The sequence below is a fragment of the Periophthalmus magnuspinnatus genome, chromosome 11, assembly GCF_009829125.3.
Source record: "Periophthalmus magnuspinnatus isolate fPerMag1 chromosome 11, fPerMag1.2.pri, whole genome shotgun sequence".
Classification (NCBI taxonomy): domain Eukaryota; kingdom Metazoa; phylum Chordata; class Actinopteri; order Gobiiformes; family Gobiidae; genus Periophthalmus; species Periophthalmus magnuspinnatus.
In genome coordinates, this window is record NC_047136.2 from 11,015,255 (window position 1) to 11,033,294 (window position 18,040).

Consider the following 18,040-nt stretch of genomic DNA (forward strand, 5'->3'; position numbering starts at 1 on the left):
TAGACCAGTATTCATCTTCAGTGTTAAAGTCACGATTATGAAACACAAATCACATGTAACTTTATGACCACAGCAGGTGAAGTGACAAACTCTATTGAACAGAATCATGCCACTGCACACCTGTTACTTATGGGATATTTATAAAACAATTGATTATGTATTAATTATTTGATTAAAATTCAAAGTTGTGTGAGATGAAGAGACCTTATCTGAGCAATTTAAGTTGCGTTCACATTGTGAACCTGTGAATAAACTTGGTATAAATAAATAAGGAACTAAACCCGAACCAGACGAGGATGTTCAAATCAGGACTAAACTGGGCGCAAACCAGGACCAAACCACATATGAATGCAGCCTCAGAGGCCAAATTGTGATGAAATAGGGTCAGACTATCTCCAAAACATGGACTTAAAGCTTCAGTTTTAAGTCAGCTTTGACAGATACATTTGTCCCATAACACATTCAGGGTATCAATTATATTACTTTTGCAGCAGGGTGATCTAGTAAATGAATTTTATTTGTATTTAAATAAAGAACAAAGCTTTGAAAATTGAAGATGCAGTGCTCCCAGTCTGAAATGGGTAACATATATCAAAATGAACGGAAAAAAAAGATACGAAAAGATTGGTTTTGGAGATGAAGTTAATGCTCTTGAATCTCTGACATAGACAGCTGCATACCTCCACTTTCATACAGGGTTATATAAGGAAAGAGATTAAAGGTTATGCCACATGTGTTGCTTGAACCTAAATCAACTACAACATTTGGAGTTAAAATTGCATAGCTACTTACAAGCACATTTTCCATCAAAAGTTCCAGCAGTAGCCTACACTTTTTCCTAATTTCAATGACTTGATGTGGTCCTATTTTGGACACAGCTCTGCTTATGTAATGGTTAAATGCATGTCTGAGAGAAAATCTTGGCTGTGGTGAAGCTGGAGGAAGAAGAGGAGCCATGTTTAGACCTGTGTCTGCACTAATTACAGTAAACCAGGATTACGCACACTTTACTCTGTCACTACTAGACCACGAATGCTATAACGCCACGTTAAAAAAGCAAGCAGCATTTCAAAGCCTGAAATCTATGGACTTGCTTTGTCAAATAATGCCATCATTTACCATTGGGTTTCAAAATGCTGAAAAAACAGGACCATTGCCATAGAGATTAACAATTTGAAACAAAACATTATATCTTTTGAATTGTGAAAAGTCCTCAAAATGGCACCCATAACAGGAAGCTGTAATCCATACTGGCATTTTATAATAATGTATTGAGGCAAAAAATGTATCTTTTACTGCATTGTATTGTCAGCAATTTTTGTAGCACAATAGGTGTGCATACTTGTGCTCATAATTAATCACTCACACTTGGATTTCAGCTTTAAGTAGAGCAAAAATTACATTTTTATTTTTAATTATTGTAACTTGTGTTGTTTAAAAGCAAAACCAGTGTAACATGTTATGAATTTCAAATGAATTGTCTATATAGTTTGTTCAAACATGTATCGGACGCCACAAAATTAATCTATAAATGTATAGTATGATATTTTTTTTAATTTTATTAAAAGAGGACAGTTTTATATATTAGTATATTATATATACTTTTGTTTGTGCTGTTTGTATTGTATGTTGTATTTTTTATGTATTTGCCTGCCTAGGGACTACGGATGAAAACTAGCTTTGTAGCTAAAATTCAGCATATTTACATTTGTTCTATACTGATGTTCATTAATGTGCATTGTCACTATCAAATTAATTAATAAATATATCGTCCATTCATTTTTAAGGGTTTAGTCAGTCCCACCAGACAAATGTGGTCAGCCTTTGTTTTGTACACTGTCTGGTGTAATACTCAAGCAGACATTTGTCTACACCAAGGCTTTTGTGTGTCTACTGCCTCACTTCTATTCACCATTAAGACTTCAAACAACACAAAAAGAATTTTTAAATGTCTATTTATAACACTGAAGATCAGGTAAACCACAAAGTGGTTTTAAACTGAGCTTAAGGTCAATCAAGATTGGACATACTTTGACCCATCATTTTGTTACTTATTAAAGAAATGATTAAAGACCTAGCACATATGATGTATGCTATTGCAAATCTTTCACATAATTCAAAACATCTTTAAAATAATTGTTCTTCTGATTCTTCTCTGCAATCTATGTTTGAATCCCAGTCCAAAAAGACACAATATAAACTAACTATTGTGGTGCAGACTCCATAAACATATTTATTGTACATACATTTTAATATGTACATAGAATCTGTTAAACTTCTGGAAAAGCATACAAAGCAATGCACTTCATATCAAACACAAATGCTTCATATAAGTTTTCTCAGAAATCATTTTAAAAGTGACAAGTTTCAAATCACTGACATGATCAAAACATCAATATAGTATGTATATAACAATAATAATAATCAAAAGCCAAGTGCAACTGGTTTTTGCCAACAATGACCTAATGCGTCTGTCAGTAGGAATGCACCGTGAATGCACGCACAGGCAGGCATATTAAAACACTATCAACAAGCACTTCAACAAAACATAACCACAAAATGCACAAGCTACGGCAAAAAATAATTAAACAGATAACTGTAAGGCATTTTCAGTGATAACGTGCATGGGAAAGGCCAGTGGTTCTCAACTGGTGGTCTGGGCCCTAAATGTGGACAGTGGGAAGATTAACGGTATCCATGAGTTTCAGAATCATACATAATGATTAACAATTTAAAACTAAAAATTATATCTATAGAATGTGAAAAAGTCCTCAAAATTCTGCCTATAACAGGAAGGTGAAACCCAAGAATAAGTTCCTTGAGCAGTTTTAGGCCATGTTCCCACGCAATACAATACAGGGGCTAAACTGGGAGTAAACCTGACCAGGCCATAAATGTTCATACATTTGTTTAATTAGATGTGTGAAACAACAGCATAATTTATAATTAGGTCCCTCCAGTTCAGAACCACAGGGTTTAAAACAGTGACAGTGAACACACATATACAGTATACATGTTGTTATAAAAGTAGAAAATCTCAAAATGAAGCCTGATTGAAAATATACAGCTTTTTGGATTCGATTGTCTTGAACAGTAGCTAATATAATGTAAAATATAGGCTCAGTCCACATAGCCCATCAGTGTCACATTAAATGGTAAAAACTTCACTTTAAACACAAACACTGGCAGATATAAATCCATGCAAAACACAACTATAGACAACAAACGTCAACAACACAACAGTGACAAAAAAGAAAAAAGTTTTTGGTCTCAAAGTAAGGTCTAAGGTATTTAAAATCTGGTCTTGGCTCTTCTCAATGCAAAACTTCAGTAAACCGTGCACAAGTGTACCAATACATATAAAGTAAAAACAAACAGCATGTAAGCCAGGTGTGTCCAGTACTCGTTTTATAGAGAGAAAATAAAGGTTTAAATAAATATATATTACTACTATTTTAAGTCATGGAAATGTGATGTGCTAATATCACTCAAATTAATATCTTAAAGGTTTTTTGGCTATTTGAAGTAGCACTATATCCTAAAGGGCCCATATTATGCTCTTCTCTGATCTATATTATGTTATTTCCTCATCACAAACTATCTGAAGTTGTGTTTTGTTTCATTCACACATGTTTAACACACAAACTCTCAAACAGAAAATCCACCTTGTGATGTCATGTGGTAATACAGGAAAACTACCATGTCATGACATCACAAGGAGGACCAGAGCATGTTGAGCTTTGGAGATGTTGTAATAATAAAGGAATGCTTAGGCCTTTGATGAGAAAACAACATGACATGGCTTCAAGAAAAAATATTACAATTTTGTGTAATATAAGACCTTTAACCATTGCAAGATAAGGACAAGTGCATCTGCAGAGGTCTAGTGTTTAATTTTTTATAAGAAAGTAGAAATTTTTAAAAAGCTATTCAGCATAACTGTGTATAATTGATATACATTTCGCACAGTTCTGTATTTCGTAAATAATTTGAAATATTATGTAATGTTTTGGTCTTTTTCATACAAATGGGTGTTTTACCCTGAGTATTTTCTTTCTGGAGTGGGGGTAATTACACAATGTTAGTTTTTCTTCAGCAGTTGGAGGTTTGGAGGTGACTTTCGCTCAAGAGGGTGGAGAGGCTGGTGTCATAGAAACCGTCTTCGTCTTCTGAGCTCAAAGCAGAGCCTATAGTGGAGCGATGGGTTGAAAGTGCTTTACGCCTGAAAAATGAAAAGCCAAGATTATTATATTTGATTGCCATGAAAGTTTATAATTAAAAGGTAAGCGACAGAGTGCCACCTGCTGGACAGAAGTTACATGGGGTAGAAATACTCAAACTGACTGAAGAGTTGTTACAATTCATGATTGTAGTGAAAAAGCCCCACCACGTAACATTTAAGCATAAAATAGACTAAAAGCATGTTGTTTTGCATTTTGTATGTTTTTATTGCACTTGCGTCCTTACTGTGAGCGGGCTCAGAATTATCCAAAGCACGAAATCATGCAGATGCCTCCTTATAAAAGTTTTGAAGTGGTTGTAAATACAGGGGTCAAACTAGTGACAACTTTATGGGGATTGGCTGGGACTTGTTGACTGAGGGAAAAGTTACTAGGACACAAGTTCAATATAAAAAACTAACAATTTAATGGGCATGCAAGTTGCACAATGTATATAATACCTATAATGAGGCTAATTATCAAGCATTTATTTTCCAGTGACTACATGACTACAAAACACAAACTACTTACAGTTTACATTTGGCACAGATCCCCAGTCAATTACATCATCTGCATTAGGAATATAATACATGCATAAGAAAGACGCAGCCATTAAAATGATTACCGGTATGTGGAAAATGTTGTATCTTGAGTCATGAATGTTCTAATCAAGTACCGTGCAGTTTCACAATATCATCAGCAGAAGTAAAAGCACTGATGTCAGCTATGTACAGTACTGTGTACTAACTCTGATCGTGGAGGATCTGCTATCTTCTGCTTGTCTCTATGGAAATGTTACTGCTTTGCCTAGAATGTTCCAGAGTATGGCACTTAGCACATATATCTTACTTTTATCCATTGACAGGCTTTTATTGCTTGAAAATACTTTGAAAATAATGTATTTTTACAGTAAGCGGAATGGCCTCTACAGATCTGACCTTAACCTGGTGGCGTCTCTCATTTGTCTCCATGAAGAGAGATATGTTTAATGCTATACTGTGGAACATTCAAAGAAATTAGAAAAGTTACACAATGAACATTTAAAATTGAGTTAATATGATTAACTGAGATTCAGGACCACACCTCAACCTAAGGAGGTTGAGGTGTGGTCCTCTTCTCCAGCGAACCACAGCTCACCTCAACCACACCTCTAATTATCCAACAAATTATCTGTACCGGCCTATCCCATGGACAATTTGTCTCAGGTATTTCTACCCCACCCTCCCACCCAGTCTCTTGTTTGTCTTTTAGCCTTAAGACATGTACAGATGAGGGGGTCCTGTATCAGCTGACCGCGTGAGACAAAACCCCCATTCAGCCACCTCAACATCAATAAATATAAAGTTAACATTTATTGTTGTGGCGTGGTCTTTGCTAGTGAAATACGTAATGAGGTTAAAAAGTATCAGTCATAGGTCACTGTCATAATGCAGTATTCTTACTTCAGCTCCGACTCCATTGCGGACACCTTAGCCTGCAGCGCCTCCTGTAGTTCCTGTTGTTCCTCTAAATCTCTGAGCACTTTTCGACGGACGCCCTCCAAGCGCTCCACCTCCAGCTCACTCTCATCCACCTGCCTCTTCAGAGCCTTCACTCGAAGGGTCAGCTGTGGGACAGACAGGGACAGGTCGGGGTTACAGGGAAAGTGTCAAAGGTCAAGTGGGGTCAAGGTGGGGTGAAGCTAGGGTCAATTATGGGTATATATAGGCCTAATTTATTTTAGGAATGAAGGTTGGGGAGTGATCTGGGTTGGCAGAGACCATGGCTATAATTAGTATTGACAAACTTTATTGACATTGTATAGAGTATAAATGACAACAGTGGTTCCCAAACTGTGATTGGTGTGTCCCTTTAAGTCTTAATTAACAGCAGGTGTATGTTAGATTACATACATATTTGGTTCACAATTTATACATGTTTACTTTTGATTAAGCTATTATATTATTATTATTGTTTGACATACATTCATATGTTTTTCTCATTTTGATTTTTATTGCATGTACAGTTTTCAAACTAACTGCATTTTATTGAATATTACTATGATCTTATCTCATGCCAATCTCATCAGCCAAACAGAGCACTTGGAAACCTAAGTATTGTTTATAAAGGTACACAGATTGGAACCACTGGACTATAATACTATTTTAACTAGAAGACAGTAAATAAAATGACTTATCGTCTAAGAGTAAGACATACCTGATCTCTCTGCTCCACATGTTGAGTCCTCTCCTGGTCCAGTGTTGCATTGAGTTCTTTAAGTTTTCTCTCTGTTCGTCTTTGAGAGGCTAAAATACTGGCCTTTTCCCTAAGAAGAGAAAGTTCTGAGTAAACATACATTCATTTATTATTTATACAAAATTTACATTTGAAAACTGCAATAACTTTGTTTTTAAAAAGTTTTGTTCAAGGTTTCTTTCTTCTGTGCATTTTTTATACCATTTCAAAAGTCTAATAAAAGGTTCAACTTTGAAGTGTTTTCCATGATTTCTGTGACATATTTGATTTCTGTTGAAATCACTAGTATCTTGAATTTATGTAAAATTGATGGATATTCTAAAACTGGCTCTGGGATAACTAATTGGTAACTGGGTCTATGCGTGGGAGATAATAGCAATTGTTGTTCTGGATAAAAGCAAAGTTAAAATTGAGTACAACGTCTATAATTAAAACTATTGAAAATTTAAGCAAATAGAGCTGATTAAAAATAAAAATCAACAGGAATGTCCAGGAATCTTCACAACAGGGTAGACAGTGATTTCCTGCATTGTGGTTAATTTTATGGTCCATTTACAATATGTGCAGTACTTAAACCTCAACTATGACATCGCTGATGCACTGTCAACAAGATAATGCAAAATAAATAAATAAAATAAAAATTGTCAATATTCACCATCTACTGGTGCTACTCAACATTTTAGTGCTAAAAGACTATTGATGCATACTGTAGTTTTTAGAGCACATTTAGATCTGTACCTCTCTTCGCTACGCAATCTCTCCTCTAACTCCTGGATCTTACTCTCCATCAACGCCAGGCCGGGCGAGGGTCTGCTCTGCCCCTCCATGTCAGCCATACGAGTCCGCAGCTCTTTCATCTTTCAGATCAGAGATGAATACAGTCACTACACACCAGTTAATTTAAATATTAAACAAGAAACATCTTTATAGTCTGATAGGGTTGACATTTCAAAGCGCATCACTAAGCCACACATACATTGCCAGAACTCCTATAGAAAAAGGTGCAGGAAAAGATATATCTGTAAACTCATTTCCAGAACACCACCAACACTCTGAACTTTATTTTGATTGGTTTGGAAAGCAGAGTAAAGTGAGGGAGTATAAAGAAGAAGAAGAAACTTTCTTAAGTATATAGCACCTTTCACAGATACAAACCAAAACGTGCTTCACACTTGCAAATAAACGAGAATTAGAAAACTCGGAAATACAAGAAAAAAACAGTACTAAGCAACTGGATGGGTATTTGGAATGGATAAAAACATCAAACACAAAGTAGATAGAAAATAATAATAAATAACAATAATTTATCTTTTTTGGACACTCAAAGGTACTTATATATACTATTATGTAGTATATATGTGTAATACTAATATGTAGACGCTGAAATGTAAAGATAGCTTTTACACTGTGGACTCTCAACCTATTCAGCTGAGAGCTCATTTTATCAGTTCTCTTTTAAGAAGGAATATTGGCATCAAATATGAACTTTATTTAGTCTAATATATTTGTTTAGAAATTTACTACAGCCTCAAGGTTTAAAAAGTACAATGACCAACATGTATGTGTGTGGGAATAAGACTTCTAATTTGACATATATTGTTTGTAATGCTTTTTCACTGTACCTGTCTTTCCAGTGCACTTTTGTCCATCTCCAGATCATGTCTCGCTGACCGCTCCTGCATCAGCTCCGAGCGCAGTTGGTCCACCTTAAAAGTGAGAGAGGAAATTACATCACATGTCTGATATAACCCTGGTTTTACATGTCATTCAAATGTGTCTGTGGCTGTTTTTCTCTCACCTGATCTCTGCTGCGTGTGACGCGGTCGTTTAGGAGCTCTACGCTGCTCTTCTCCTCATCCAACTCAATTTCTAAAGACTTTATTTTATCCTAAATACAAACATAAAAACAAAAACAATGAACTTTTTTTGAAAACCATAGTGTAAGAATCACTTGCCATCAAAATACCAACAATATCAGTATTCAAAGCTAAATAATACAATGCAATGAATAGTGCGATTGGTGTCATATTTCCACTGCATATGATCAGTAACAAAATTCCTACTACAATTGATATGACTGTTGTTACTAACTAATTTTACTGCTATATATACACACACGCATATATATATATATATATATATATATATATATATATATATATATATATATATATATATATATATATATATATATATATATATATACATACACACACATACACTCACCTAAAGGATTATTAGGAACACCTGTTCAATTTCTCCTTAATGCAATTATCTAATCAACCAATCACATGGCAGTTGCTTCAATGTATTTAGGGGTGTGGTCCTGGTCAAGACAATCTCCTGAACTCCAAACTGAATGTCAGAATGGGAAAGAAAGGTGATTTAAGCAATTTTGAGCGTGGCGTGGTTGTTGGTGCCAGACGGGCCGGTCTGAGTATTTCACAATCTGCTCAGTTACTGGGATTTTCACGCACAACCATTTCTAGGGTTTACAAAGAATGGTGTGAAAAGGGAAAAACATCCAGTATGCGGCAGTCCTGTGGGCGAAAATGCCTTGTTGATGCTAGAGGTCAGAGGAGAATGGGCCGAGTGATTCAAGCTGATAGAAGAGCAACGTTGACTGAAATAACCACTCGTTACAATCGAGGAATGCAGCAAAGCATTTGTGAAGCCACAACACGCACAACCTTGAGGCGGATGGGCTACAACAGCAGAAGACCCCACCGGGTACCACTCATCTCCACTACAAATAGGAAAAAGAGGCTACAATTTGCACAAGCTCACCAAAAGTGGACAGTTGAAGATTGGAAAAATGTTGCCTGGTCTGATGAGTCTCGATTTCTGTTGAGACATTCAAATGGTAAAGTCAGAATTTGGCGTAAACAGAATGAGAACATGGATCCATCATGCCTTGTTACCACTGTGCAGGCTGGTGGTGGTGTAATGGTGTGGGGGATGTTTTCTTGGCACACTTTAGGTCCCTTAGTGCCAATTGGGCATCGTTTAAAAGCCACGGGCTACCTGAACATTGTTTATGACCATGTCCATCCCTTCATGACCACCATGTACCCATCCTCTGATGGCTACTTCCAGCAGGATAATGCACCATGTCATAAAGCTCGAATCATATCAAATTGGTTTCTTGAACATGACAATGAATTCACTGTACTACAATGGCCCCCACAGTCACCAGATCTCAACCCGATAGAGCATCTTTGGGATGTGGTGGAACGGGAGCTTCGTGCCCTGGATGTGCATCCCACAAATCTCCATCAACTGCAAGATGCTATCCTATCAATATGGGCCAACATTTCTAAAGAATGCTTTCAGCACCTTGTTGAATCAATGCCATGTAGAATTAAGGCAGTTCTGAAGGCGAAAGGGGGTCAAACACCGTATTAGTATGGTGTTCCTAATAATCCTTCAGGTGAGTGAGTGAGTGTGTGTATATATTATATATATATATATATATATATATATATATATATATATATATATATATATATATATATATATATATATATATATATATATATATATATATATATACCAATGACTTGCACTTACAAATACCACTTCAAAATAAACTGGTACTATCAGGCTTCCACTTCTTTTAAAACCAAGATAAAAAAAAACAAACAACAATATTGTGGCCACCCACTTTACTGTGTAAGTTGAAGAGCATGCAAACTTGTTCTCACAGTTTTCAGGAAAGTTACCATTAGTGCATCCAGTGGCAGGCTTGTCTCTTCTAATCTATATTAATGATCAACTTTAAAATAATGGTAGGTGGTAAATGGCCACATTGTTAAATAGCTTTTTTCCCCACCTTCAAGGAAAAACAAAGCGCTTTGCATCAAGCAACGACTCACCCATTCACACACACATTCATTCACCAGTGTACACAGACACTGGGGGTGAGAGGGGCAAAGTGTCTTGCCCAAGGACACAATGACAGCATTCATGTGGGAGCTAGAATCACACTGTCAACTTGTAGGTCAGTGGATCTGACCGCTCAACCAATAATGTTTATGTCGAGAGCGGGATTCGAACTAACAACCTTTGGATCAGTGCACAGATACAATACTAAGCTGCGGATGCTTCAAAATAGGTATGTTTCCATCCATTGCCCTCACCTCGAGCCCACGGATCTCTCTGGAGCGGTCTGTCTGGCTGCTCTTCTCAGTCTCCAGTTCACTCTCTAAATGTTTGAGGCGATTACTGAGGAGGTCCCTCTCCAGCTGAGCGCTGTCTCTCTCCTCGCTGCATGACAACAAGTCCTTCTTCAGACGAGAAACCTGAAAGCACATACAATTCTGTCATTATTGGCATAATTACTGGCAATGATAGGTTAAGATTTCTGGCTAATAGTAGTTGATTTTGGAGGTTGTCAGTGCAATGAAAGTTTCCATGCGTTTTCGGGACATTACATTGATGTCATTACATATATCCCCATAAAGTGACTGTGCACAGATTTCAGTCTGTGGAATGTAATAAATGCCTGCCCACAAAAACCAACAGCAAACTAATTCATTTGAATGGTTTAACTCTGTATCTAATTCTGGCATTGCTACAACACAAGCAATACTTTCAATCAATCAATACCTCTGGTATGACTTTGTCAATGTTTTTTTTGTTGATAATTAATTCAAAATTAGTGACATTTTTTGGCATCCCATTTCCATATTACGCAACACACATATACAGTCATTAACTCGATGTGTTGAAAACATCTGTCATTGCTCCTGTCTGCTTCTACCGAATAAAGATAAACTGGCTACTACAACAACAAAAAAATGTTTTATCAATCAATCCCACTAACATAGCTTTCTCAATGTTAATGTGTTGATAATTAATTCAAAATTTGGTGACACTTCTTGACATCCCATTTTCACATTACACAACACATACATACAGTCATTGGTTGCGTGTTGTGCTCACCTCTTCCTGCTGGGCCTTGAGGTTGCCCTGAGCCCGCTGCAGCTCGGCCAGTCGGTCTTTGCTGTTCCTCTGGGCCTCCTGGAGGTCTTTACGGGAGCGCTCCCTGTACTCCTCCAGCTGAGACTGCAGCGTGGCCACCGACTGACGTGAGTCGCCCATCATCATCTCCATCTGACAAACAAACAGCAAGACACACAGAACAGGTCATTAAAACCCAAGCACACAACCTATAAATTGTTTTGCCGTTGTCACCTGCTTGCCTCCATGGAGATAAATAAGTTTTACTGCCATACTGTAGAACATTCCTGGCAAAGCTATAGCATTTCCATGGAGACTTGCAGATTGAGCATCCTTCACTTTAGTAAAATTGCATATTGTAAGTAAAAAATAAAAATAAAATAACTAAATGTCAGTATATAAATATTTGTCATCTTGTCAAAATATGAAGGTACATTTTATTGTACCCCTGGGGAAATTTGACCCATCCTTCAATATCACTGAGCCAACCAGTCAGAGGCAGTGCAGCTCCATCTCCAGATGTTGAACTATAGACCTGTTCAGGCCTAACTAGGATTTTATCATATTGTCCTACATAGCACTCACCTCTTTGTTGATCTTGTCCAGTGCTCGGTCCAGTAACCTCTTCTGCTCCTCTAAGTCGCTCTTGCCCCTCCTCAGGGCGTCTCGCTCCAGGTCCCTCTCCTCCAGACGCCTGTTCAGCTCATCCCGTTCTTTGGTGAGGCGCGTCGTGGCCCTCTTCGCCTCCTCCAGGTGTGATTTCAGGGCTCGGTTCTCATCCTCTAAAGCCTCCATGGCCTCCTCTGTCTCTGCGCTTCGAGGGGTGGAGTGCAGCCTCGTCTGGGGAAAGAACGCAAATCATTGACAAAAGTGTATCAATTTTACAACCATAAAACACACTGTATGTCATGTTGCAGTTGCCATTTCAGTTTGCTTTTAATAAACCTACATTATACATGCAGAATCTGGCTTGCAGTTCTGTTATGTAATAAGGAACACCATATAATAGGCTTTAATTGTTGTTGTTTTTTTTAAGCTTTTATAAGCATTACCAATACAAACAGTGTTTATCAAATTACAACAAATTTATGCTTGAATTCAAATCTATGTTCAGATTATCATGAACATAATGAAACCACTGTTTTGTAGATAATGTATTATGGATTTTGATACATCTTAAAAACAGACCTTGCTCCTATGGTAAAGATTTAAATGAACTAAGTAAAAATAAATCAAAGCAGCTACAGTAGAGTACACAGATGCTCCTATGCCTATAGAAAATATGCAAATGTATATGTGGGGATTATTTTGTGTTGGTGTGATTGCTTGGTTTTAATTTGGCATGGCCCTGTTGACAATAGAGTGCGTAGGCGACCAATCATAATTTCTTATGCTGCTTGTATGTTTGAAAAAGGTGGGTGTTTTTGTGTTTGTATAGCTGATCTGTTTTGGTCCTTTTTGTTTGCCGTACCATTCTGGCCAGTCGCTCACGGAGACGGCTGTTTGCTTCTTGCAGCTCAGAGTTGGCGCCATAGTCCACCACAGTTTTTCCACTTCCAGCAGATGACTGTAAAGAAAGATATTTACATTATATATGAATATAATGTAATTTTGGTTATTGGTTATCATATTGGTTATCATATTCTATCATCAGATTTTTATTGATAGATACGGTGGCAGAAAAAAACTAAAAGTACAGTACAATTGGATAGACATATTCCTAAAAACTAGGGGCATTATCAAAATAAACTTTCTCTAGATCACTTGGGGGTATAGAGAGTGTTGAGTCCAGTGTGTATGTTGACTTAAAGCAGACTACATATTGAAGTGAAATAAATGAGTATGGTGGACCTGGTGGTTAGCAGTGTTAGCCTTGTAGTCTCTGAGGGATTTATACAAAAGGTTGTAACTGGGTCTTTTACCCTACCCCAGTTTGGTTTGGTCCTTGTCAATCTCCACTCAAACATAAGAATTCTCTTGTACATAGTCTAGATATATGTTACATTTAGTATATTTTATTCTATATATAAATATGCAAATCTGTGTATTTTTGCTATATTTTCCATTAATTATTTTTGTGTTCGAGTAATTTCTCTTTTGGATCAATAATAAATCAGGCAAGTCTAAGGATCCTTTGAGGATTGAATGTTCACTTGCTTCCAATGAAGAGACATTTGTATTCAATGGGGAATTTATACAAAGGAGAAACTACTACAGCATTGCATGTACTTGTAGCAGCTATTTTTTCAATGTATGTGCTGTATTTTTACTTAATTTTGCCCTTTCTGACACATACGCCACATGACCTCTTGTGGCTGAATTGTAAATTATGCCATTAGATAAGGCGTCATTGAATCATTATCTATCTAAACCTCACCTCTTTGATTCTTTCCAGTTCATCTTTCTCCTTTTCCAACTGCTCTTTTAACTTCTTGATCTCTTCATTCAGCTCTGCCTCCTTTGCAGTGCTGCTTTTTCTCAGAGAAAGAAGAGCATCAGATTTCTCATTTACTTCGCCTTTTTGTTTCTCCAGATCGGCCCGAGCCCTCTTCAGGTCCTCATGGCAACGGCGCAGCTCCTTAAAACACAATCGGTAATCAGTACGAGACAAGAGACGATGAGATGAATAAAAGGAGAAATGCGCGGGGGCGCCAAACAGTGGGTTAATAGGGCTATCAAGTGGAGATATGTTCCTGTGTGTGCTGCAGGAATATGAATAAGATGATATGAGGCAGAACCATATTCATTATGGTGCAGGAAATGGATGAAATTTAACAAGAGGGCAAAGGAAAGGAGATAGAGACAAAATGCATATATTACAAATAGGCGGTTTGTGGTGCTGTACAGATAATTATATTACACTGCTGCCAACAATCAAGTAGTAGAGGCAAGACAAAAGGAGCAATGAATAAAATCCTAATCAATACCAGACAGGCAACAGTGGTTAAGGTGTATGAGGGGTTATCTTATAGCCAGAATGTTTGCGGTTCAAGTCCATGTGTCAATGTGAATGTGTAAGCATACTTGTGTAATTGGCCAGGCTGTTGGTAGATGTGACTGAAGTAAATTGGCACTAAAGAGGATGAGTGAGAAGTGAATAATGCAACAGTAAACTTGATGGGTATCTTGAAAAAAAATGTCTATTAAGTTGTAAATCAATTTTATATTTAGTCAAACAGACATATTCATTATGATTGTGAGTCATTTTCTCAAAAAAGAATGTGTTCATGTTTGCACGGTCTTTCCTCCACCCACAATGTTTTAGGTTTCCTTCACAACCCCCAAAACATTTACACAAAAGAACATCGTAAGAAGGCCAGAACATGACAAAAAAAAATAAGTATTCTCTCTGGGACTATCAGTTACCTGGTTTGATTGTATACAGGAAAGGCGCACAAAAATGCGAACATGTGAACAGTACCTCAGCCAAACCGCTCAGATCCGATCCAGGACCTTGTTTCTTCATTGACTCTTTGAGACTCTTGACTTCCTTTTCAAATTCTTCCTTTTCTAAAGATGTTTTTGCCAATCTGTAAATATACAATAAATATTAGATTAAAAAGTAATGGCAACAATGTACAATCTATTTCAAACATATTGAATCAAACTAGTATAGTAAAAGATTATAAGAAATCTTTTGAATGTTCTTCAAACAGCATACAGCATACACCAGGCACAACATTATGATTTGGGTGATGAACCTAAATGGTATTGTGATTTAGTGCATTTCTCTTTTGTGCAGATCCAATGCAAGTATCTATAGTAACCTCTCAAAGACAATATAAAAAGACTATGCATAGGTCTACATGAATGTGATTTAAAAAGGACATTGTAACAGGCTCCACGAAAGATCTCAACATGTTGCAAAAAACACCTGAATAAAAATAAAAAAAGGAACAAACATAGGTTGTCCAAACAAGTGATTTTTGTGGGCAATTTTTCACTCTTCTCAGATTTGTACTTAAACTTCAACCTATACATTAAAAGACACATTTTAACATGTTTCTGTTAGATTGCTAATGCATCTAGAATATTAGAGATATTCATTTTGTTAATATTGCCCACCCCATCAGTCACTGGTTATAATGTTGTACCTGGTTATTTATTAAAAGGCCTGTACCTGCTTTTTTCACATGTATTTGCTCAGTATAGATATATTCTATAAGCAACTCTTGAGGTCATTTTATTGTTTGATAATCAGGAAGTGCACGTTAGTATAAAAGTCATTGCTTTTACAGTGGCGGAAAAACTCCACTCTGGTCTGTTGCGACAAGCACTTATAAACTAATTGCAACAAATAATTAGGATATTCAGAAGGCATAAGGTAAGTAAGGAACAACTTTGGACCACTGCAAACTGTTTAAGATGAACTGATTATGTCACATTTTTATGACAGTAAAAATCAGGTACAGCACCTCCTAACTCCTAACACATCACAACATATCACATATTCTTATAAATCAAATCAAATCAATCCAGATATGTGTAGTGTTGATTGGATGATTCGTAGACACAAAATATTAGTACAATTTGGGCTGGATTCGGCCTGTGTAACTTTTAAGCACACATATCTCTACTTCTCGATTTGAACGTAGACTACAATCTACTCAAATCAAGGCAAAAGTCATTCTCAGTTCTCACTTTTGGCTGCTGCAGTGCCTCTCCGTCCTGATAAGTGAAAAGTCAAGTAAAAGAAAGACGCATGCATTAAAAATAACTCAAGAGAAACTTATCATTGCCAAAAAAAGATCTGAAATGCAGGCAACTCCGGCTATCATGATGAGAAAATGATGATGTAAAAAGATGTAATGAATCACTAAAACACTAAATGAGCCAAGGCGTTTAGTAAGATCAGATAGTGACATGAAGTCTGCAGTTTCAACATTTTAACAAATACATTTTTCATAGCCTCAATTCAAAGATGTTAAAGTTTTTGAAGTTGGAGACTAGATCAGTGGCACTCAAACTGGGCTGAATTTGTTCTAGCATAGTCCTTGAATTTTATGGCAACGATAAAAAACTTTCTCTCACAAAGGAGAAATTCACTTGTCATGGCAGCTCTTAAAGGTGAACTATGGAACTTTTCTGGCACCCGTTTGTCTCTGTGGAGATGTTAATGCTTTTCCTCAAATGTTCTACAGTATGACATTAAACATATCTTATTTCCATGGAGCCAAGCAGGTGACACAACCAGGACAAGTTACTGGTTAATGCTGTAGAGAGGAGAGTCCTCTCACACAATCAAAGTATTATTATAAAAAATACCTACTGAATAAATGGAGTATATCCAAGTTTAATACCATACTGTGAAACATTTTTGGCAAAGCAATAAGATCACCATGGAAACAAGCAGAAAACAAGCTTATCAGAAAAGTTACATAGTGCACCATTAATGCACAATAGAGATGGAAACTACTCTACCTTATAAAATCTTACATAAAATATACACATTTTTTGTTTTGGCATATGGGAAGAAGTGGTATTTTATTCAACCATTAAAAGAAACTACCCGTCTGATAATTAGCATAGTGTAATAGTGCATAGTGCAATTCTCTTTATTTTATAAACGCAAGTAAGATTTTTAGTTGTATGTAAATGCTGTTAATGGTATTGGGTGTATATTTATCACATACTGGTCTTTGATGCTGCTCAGGTCCTGGTTGGTGGAGTCCAGTTGTTTTTTCCACTCTTCTTCTTTGACTCTGCTCCTATCCAGCTCCTCCTCTAGCGTCAACACAGAGGCATTCACTCTCTCCCTCTCCTCCTCGATCTGCTCCTGGGACTGAACCAAGACAACTACAAACAATCAGGGCTTGTTTACAGGCACAAGCACATGCTGTTTGCCATCTTTTCATTAACTGCTAACTTCATCAACTTCCTCAATTAGTAATGCATCTTTGATTTTCTTCCATAATAATAATAATAATGGGGTACACAGATTTTCAAGATGTCTAAAACACTAACATCTGTGTATAAAACCAATAAATAATTTGTTGAGATGCCTGATGTTTCCTGCTGTAACCACTCCACTGCACCTACTTCAGTGCACCTATGACCACAGGCACCACTAATGCCTTCACCTTCCAAGCCTTCTCCAGCTTTTCTTTGAGCCTCTGGTATTTCTCTAGTTTCTCTTTCCTGATGTTTCCATCACTTGGTACTGGAATATCCACCACAACAGGTTTGCTCTGTTGTTGCTGGTTCCACATCACCATTCTGTCCAGTGGCTCCTAGGGGTCATTCTCCACTACCTTTGGAGGGGTTTCCCACCTTGACCTTGGGGTCTCTAGTTCTTACTCTGCACAGATGTTCAATCTCAGAGAGCTGGATTTGGAAATTTCAACCGCAAGTATCATAGCAACCAAAGAGCCAATCTGAAGCAAGGCTGATGATTTCTTTCTTATCTTGATTTACAAAGACAATAGCTAAATAAAAATACTAGGATCATGTACAGTGGGTTAATATACACATTTACGACCAAAATGACGAGTCTGACAGCAGTAGTTACAGAGCGAGTGGCGACAGTTCATCAGTCACACACACTTTTCAATTAGGGCAACCTGTGTTCTGCATTTGGAGTTTAAAGCTATTGGAAATGTGAACAATAGTCTATTGCCAGATTT

At 36.9% G+C, this 18,040-nt stretch overlaps 1 protein-coding gene across 2 annotated transcripts in view; it reads right to left on the reverse strand.

Moving 5' to 3' along the window:
• Positions 1-2,143: 2,143 nt before the first annotated feature.
• cgnb (cingulin b) overlaps positions 2,144-18,040 on the reverse strand; it is a 31,928-nt gene continuing 16,031 nt past the window's right edge. The window contains exons 8-21 of one of the 2 annotated variants that reach the window (XM_055225404.1): positions 17,051-17,199; positions 16,059-16,085; positions 14,839-14,947; positions 13,795-13,995; positions 12,889-12,984; positions 12,003-12,257; positions 11,400-11,570; positions 10,595-10,756; positions 8,254-8,343; positions 8,078-8,161; positions 7,194-7,312; positions 6,417-6,525; positions 5,663-5,826; positions 2,144-4,222 (exon numbers count right to left, since the gene is read on the reverse strand). In XM_055225404.1, coding sequence (XP_055081379.1) covers positions 4,093-4,222; positions 5,663-5,826; positions 6,417-6,525; positions 7,194-7,312; positions 8,078-8,161; positions 8,254-8,343; positions 10,595-10,756; positions 11,400-11,570; positions 12,003-12,257; positions 12,889-12,984; positions 13,795-13,995; positions 14,839-14,947; positions 16,059-16,085; positions 17,051-17,199 — 1,866 coding nt within the window. In that variant the 3' untranslated portion in view covers positions 2,144-4,092. The remainder of the gene's footprint in view (positions 4,223-5,662; positions 5,827-6,416; positions 6,526-7,193; positions 7,313-8,077; positions 8,162-8,253; positions 8,344-10,594; positions 10,757-11,399; positions 11,571-12,002; positions 12,258-12,888; positions 12,985-13,794; positions 13,996-14,838; positions 14,948-16,058; positions 16,086-17,050; positions 17,200-18,040) is intronic. The other variant, XM_055225405.1, reaches the window with a different exon arrangement.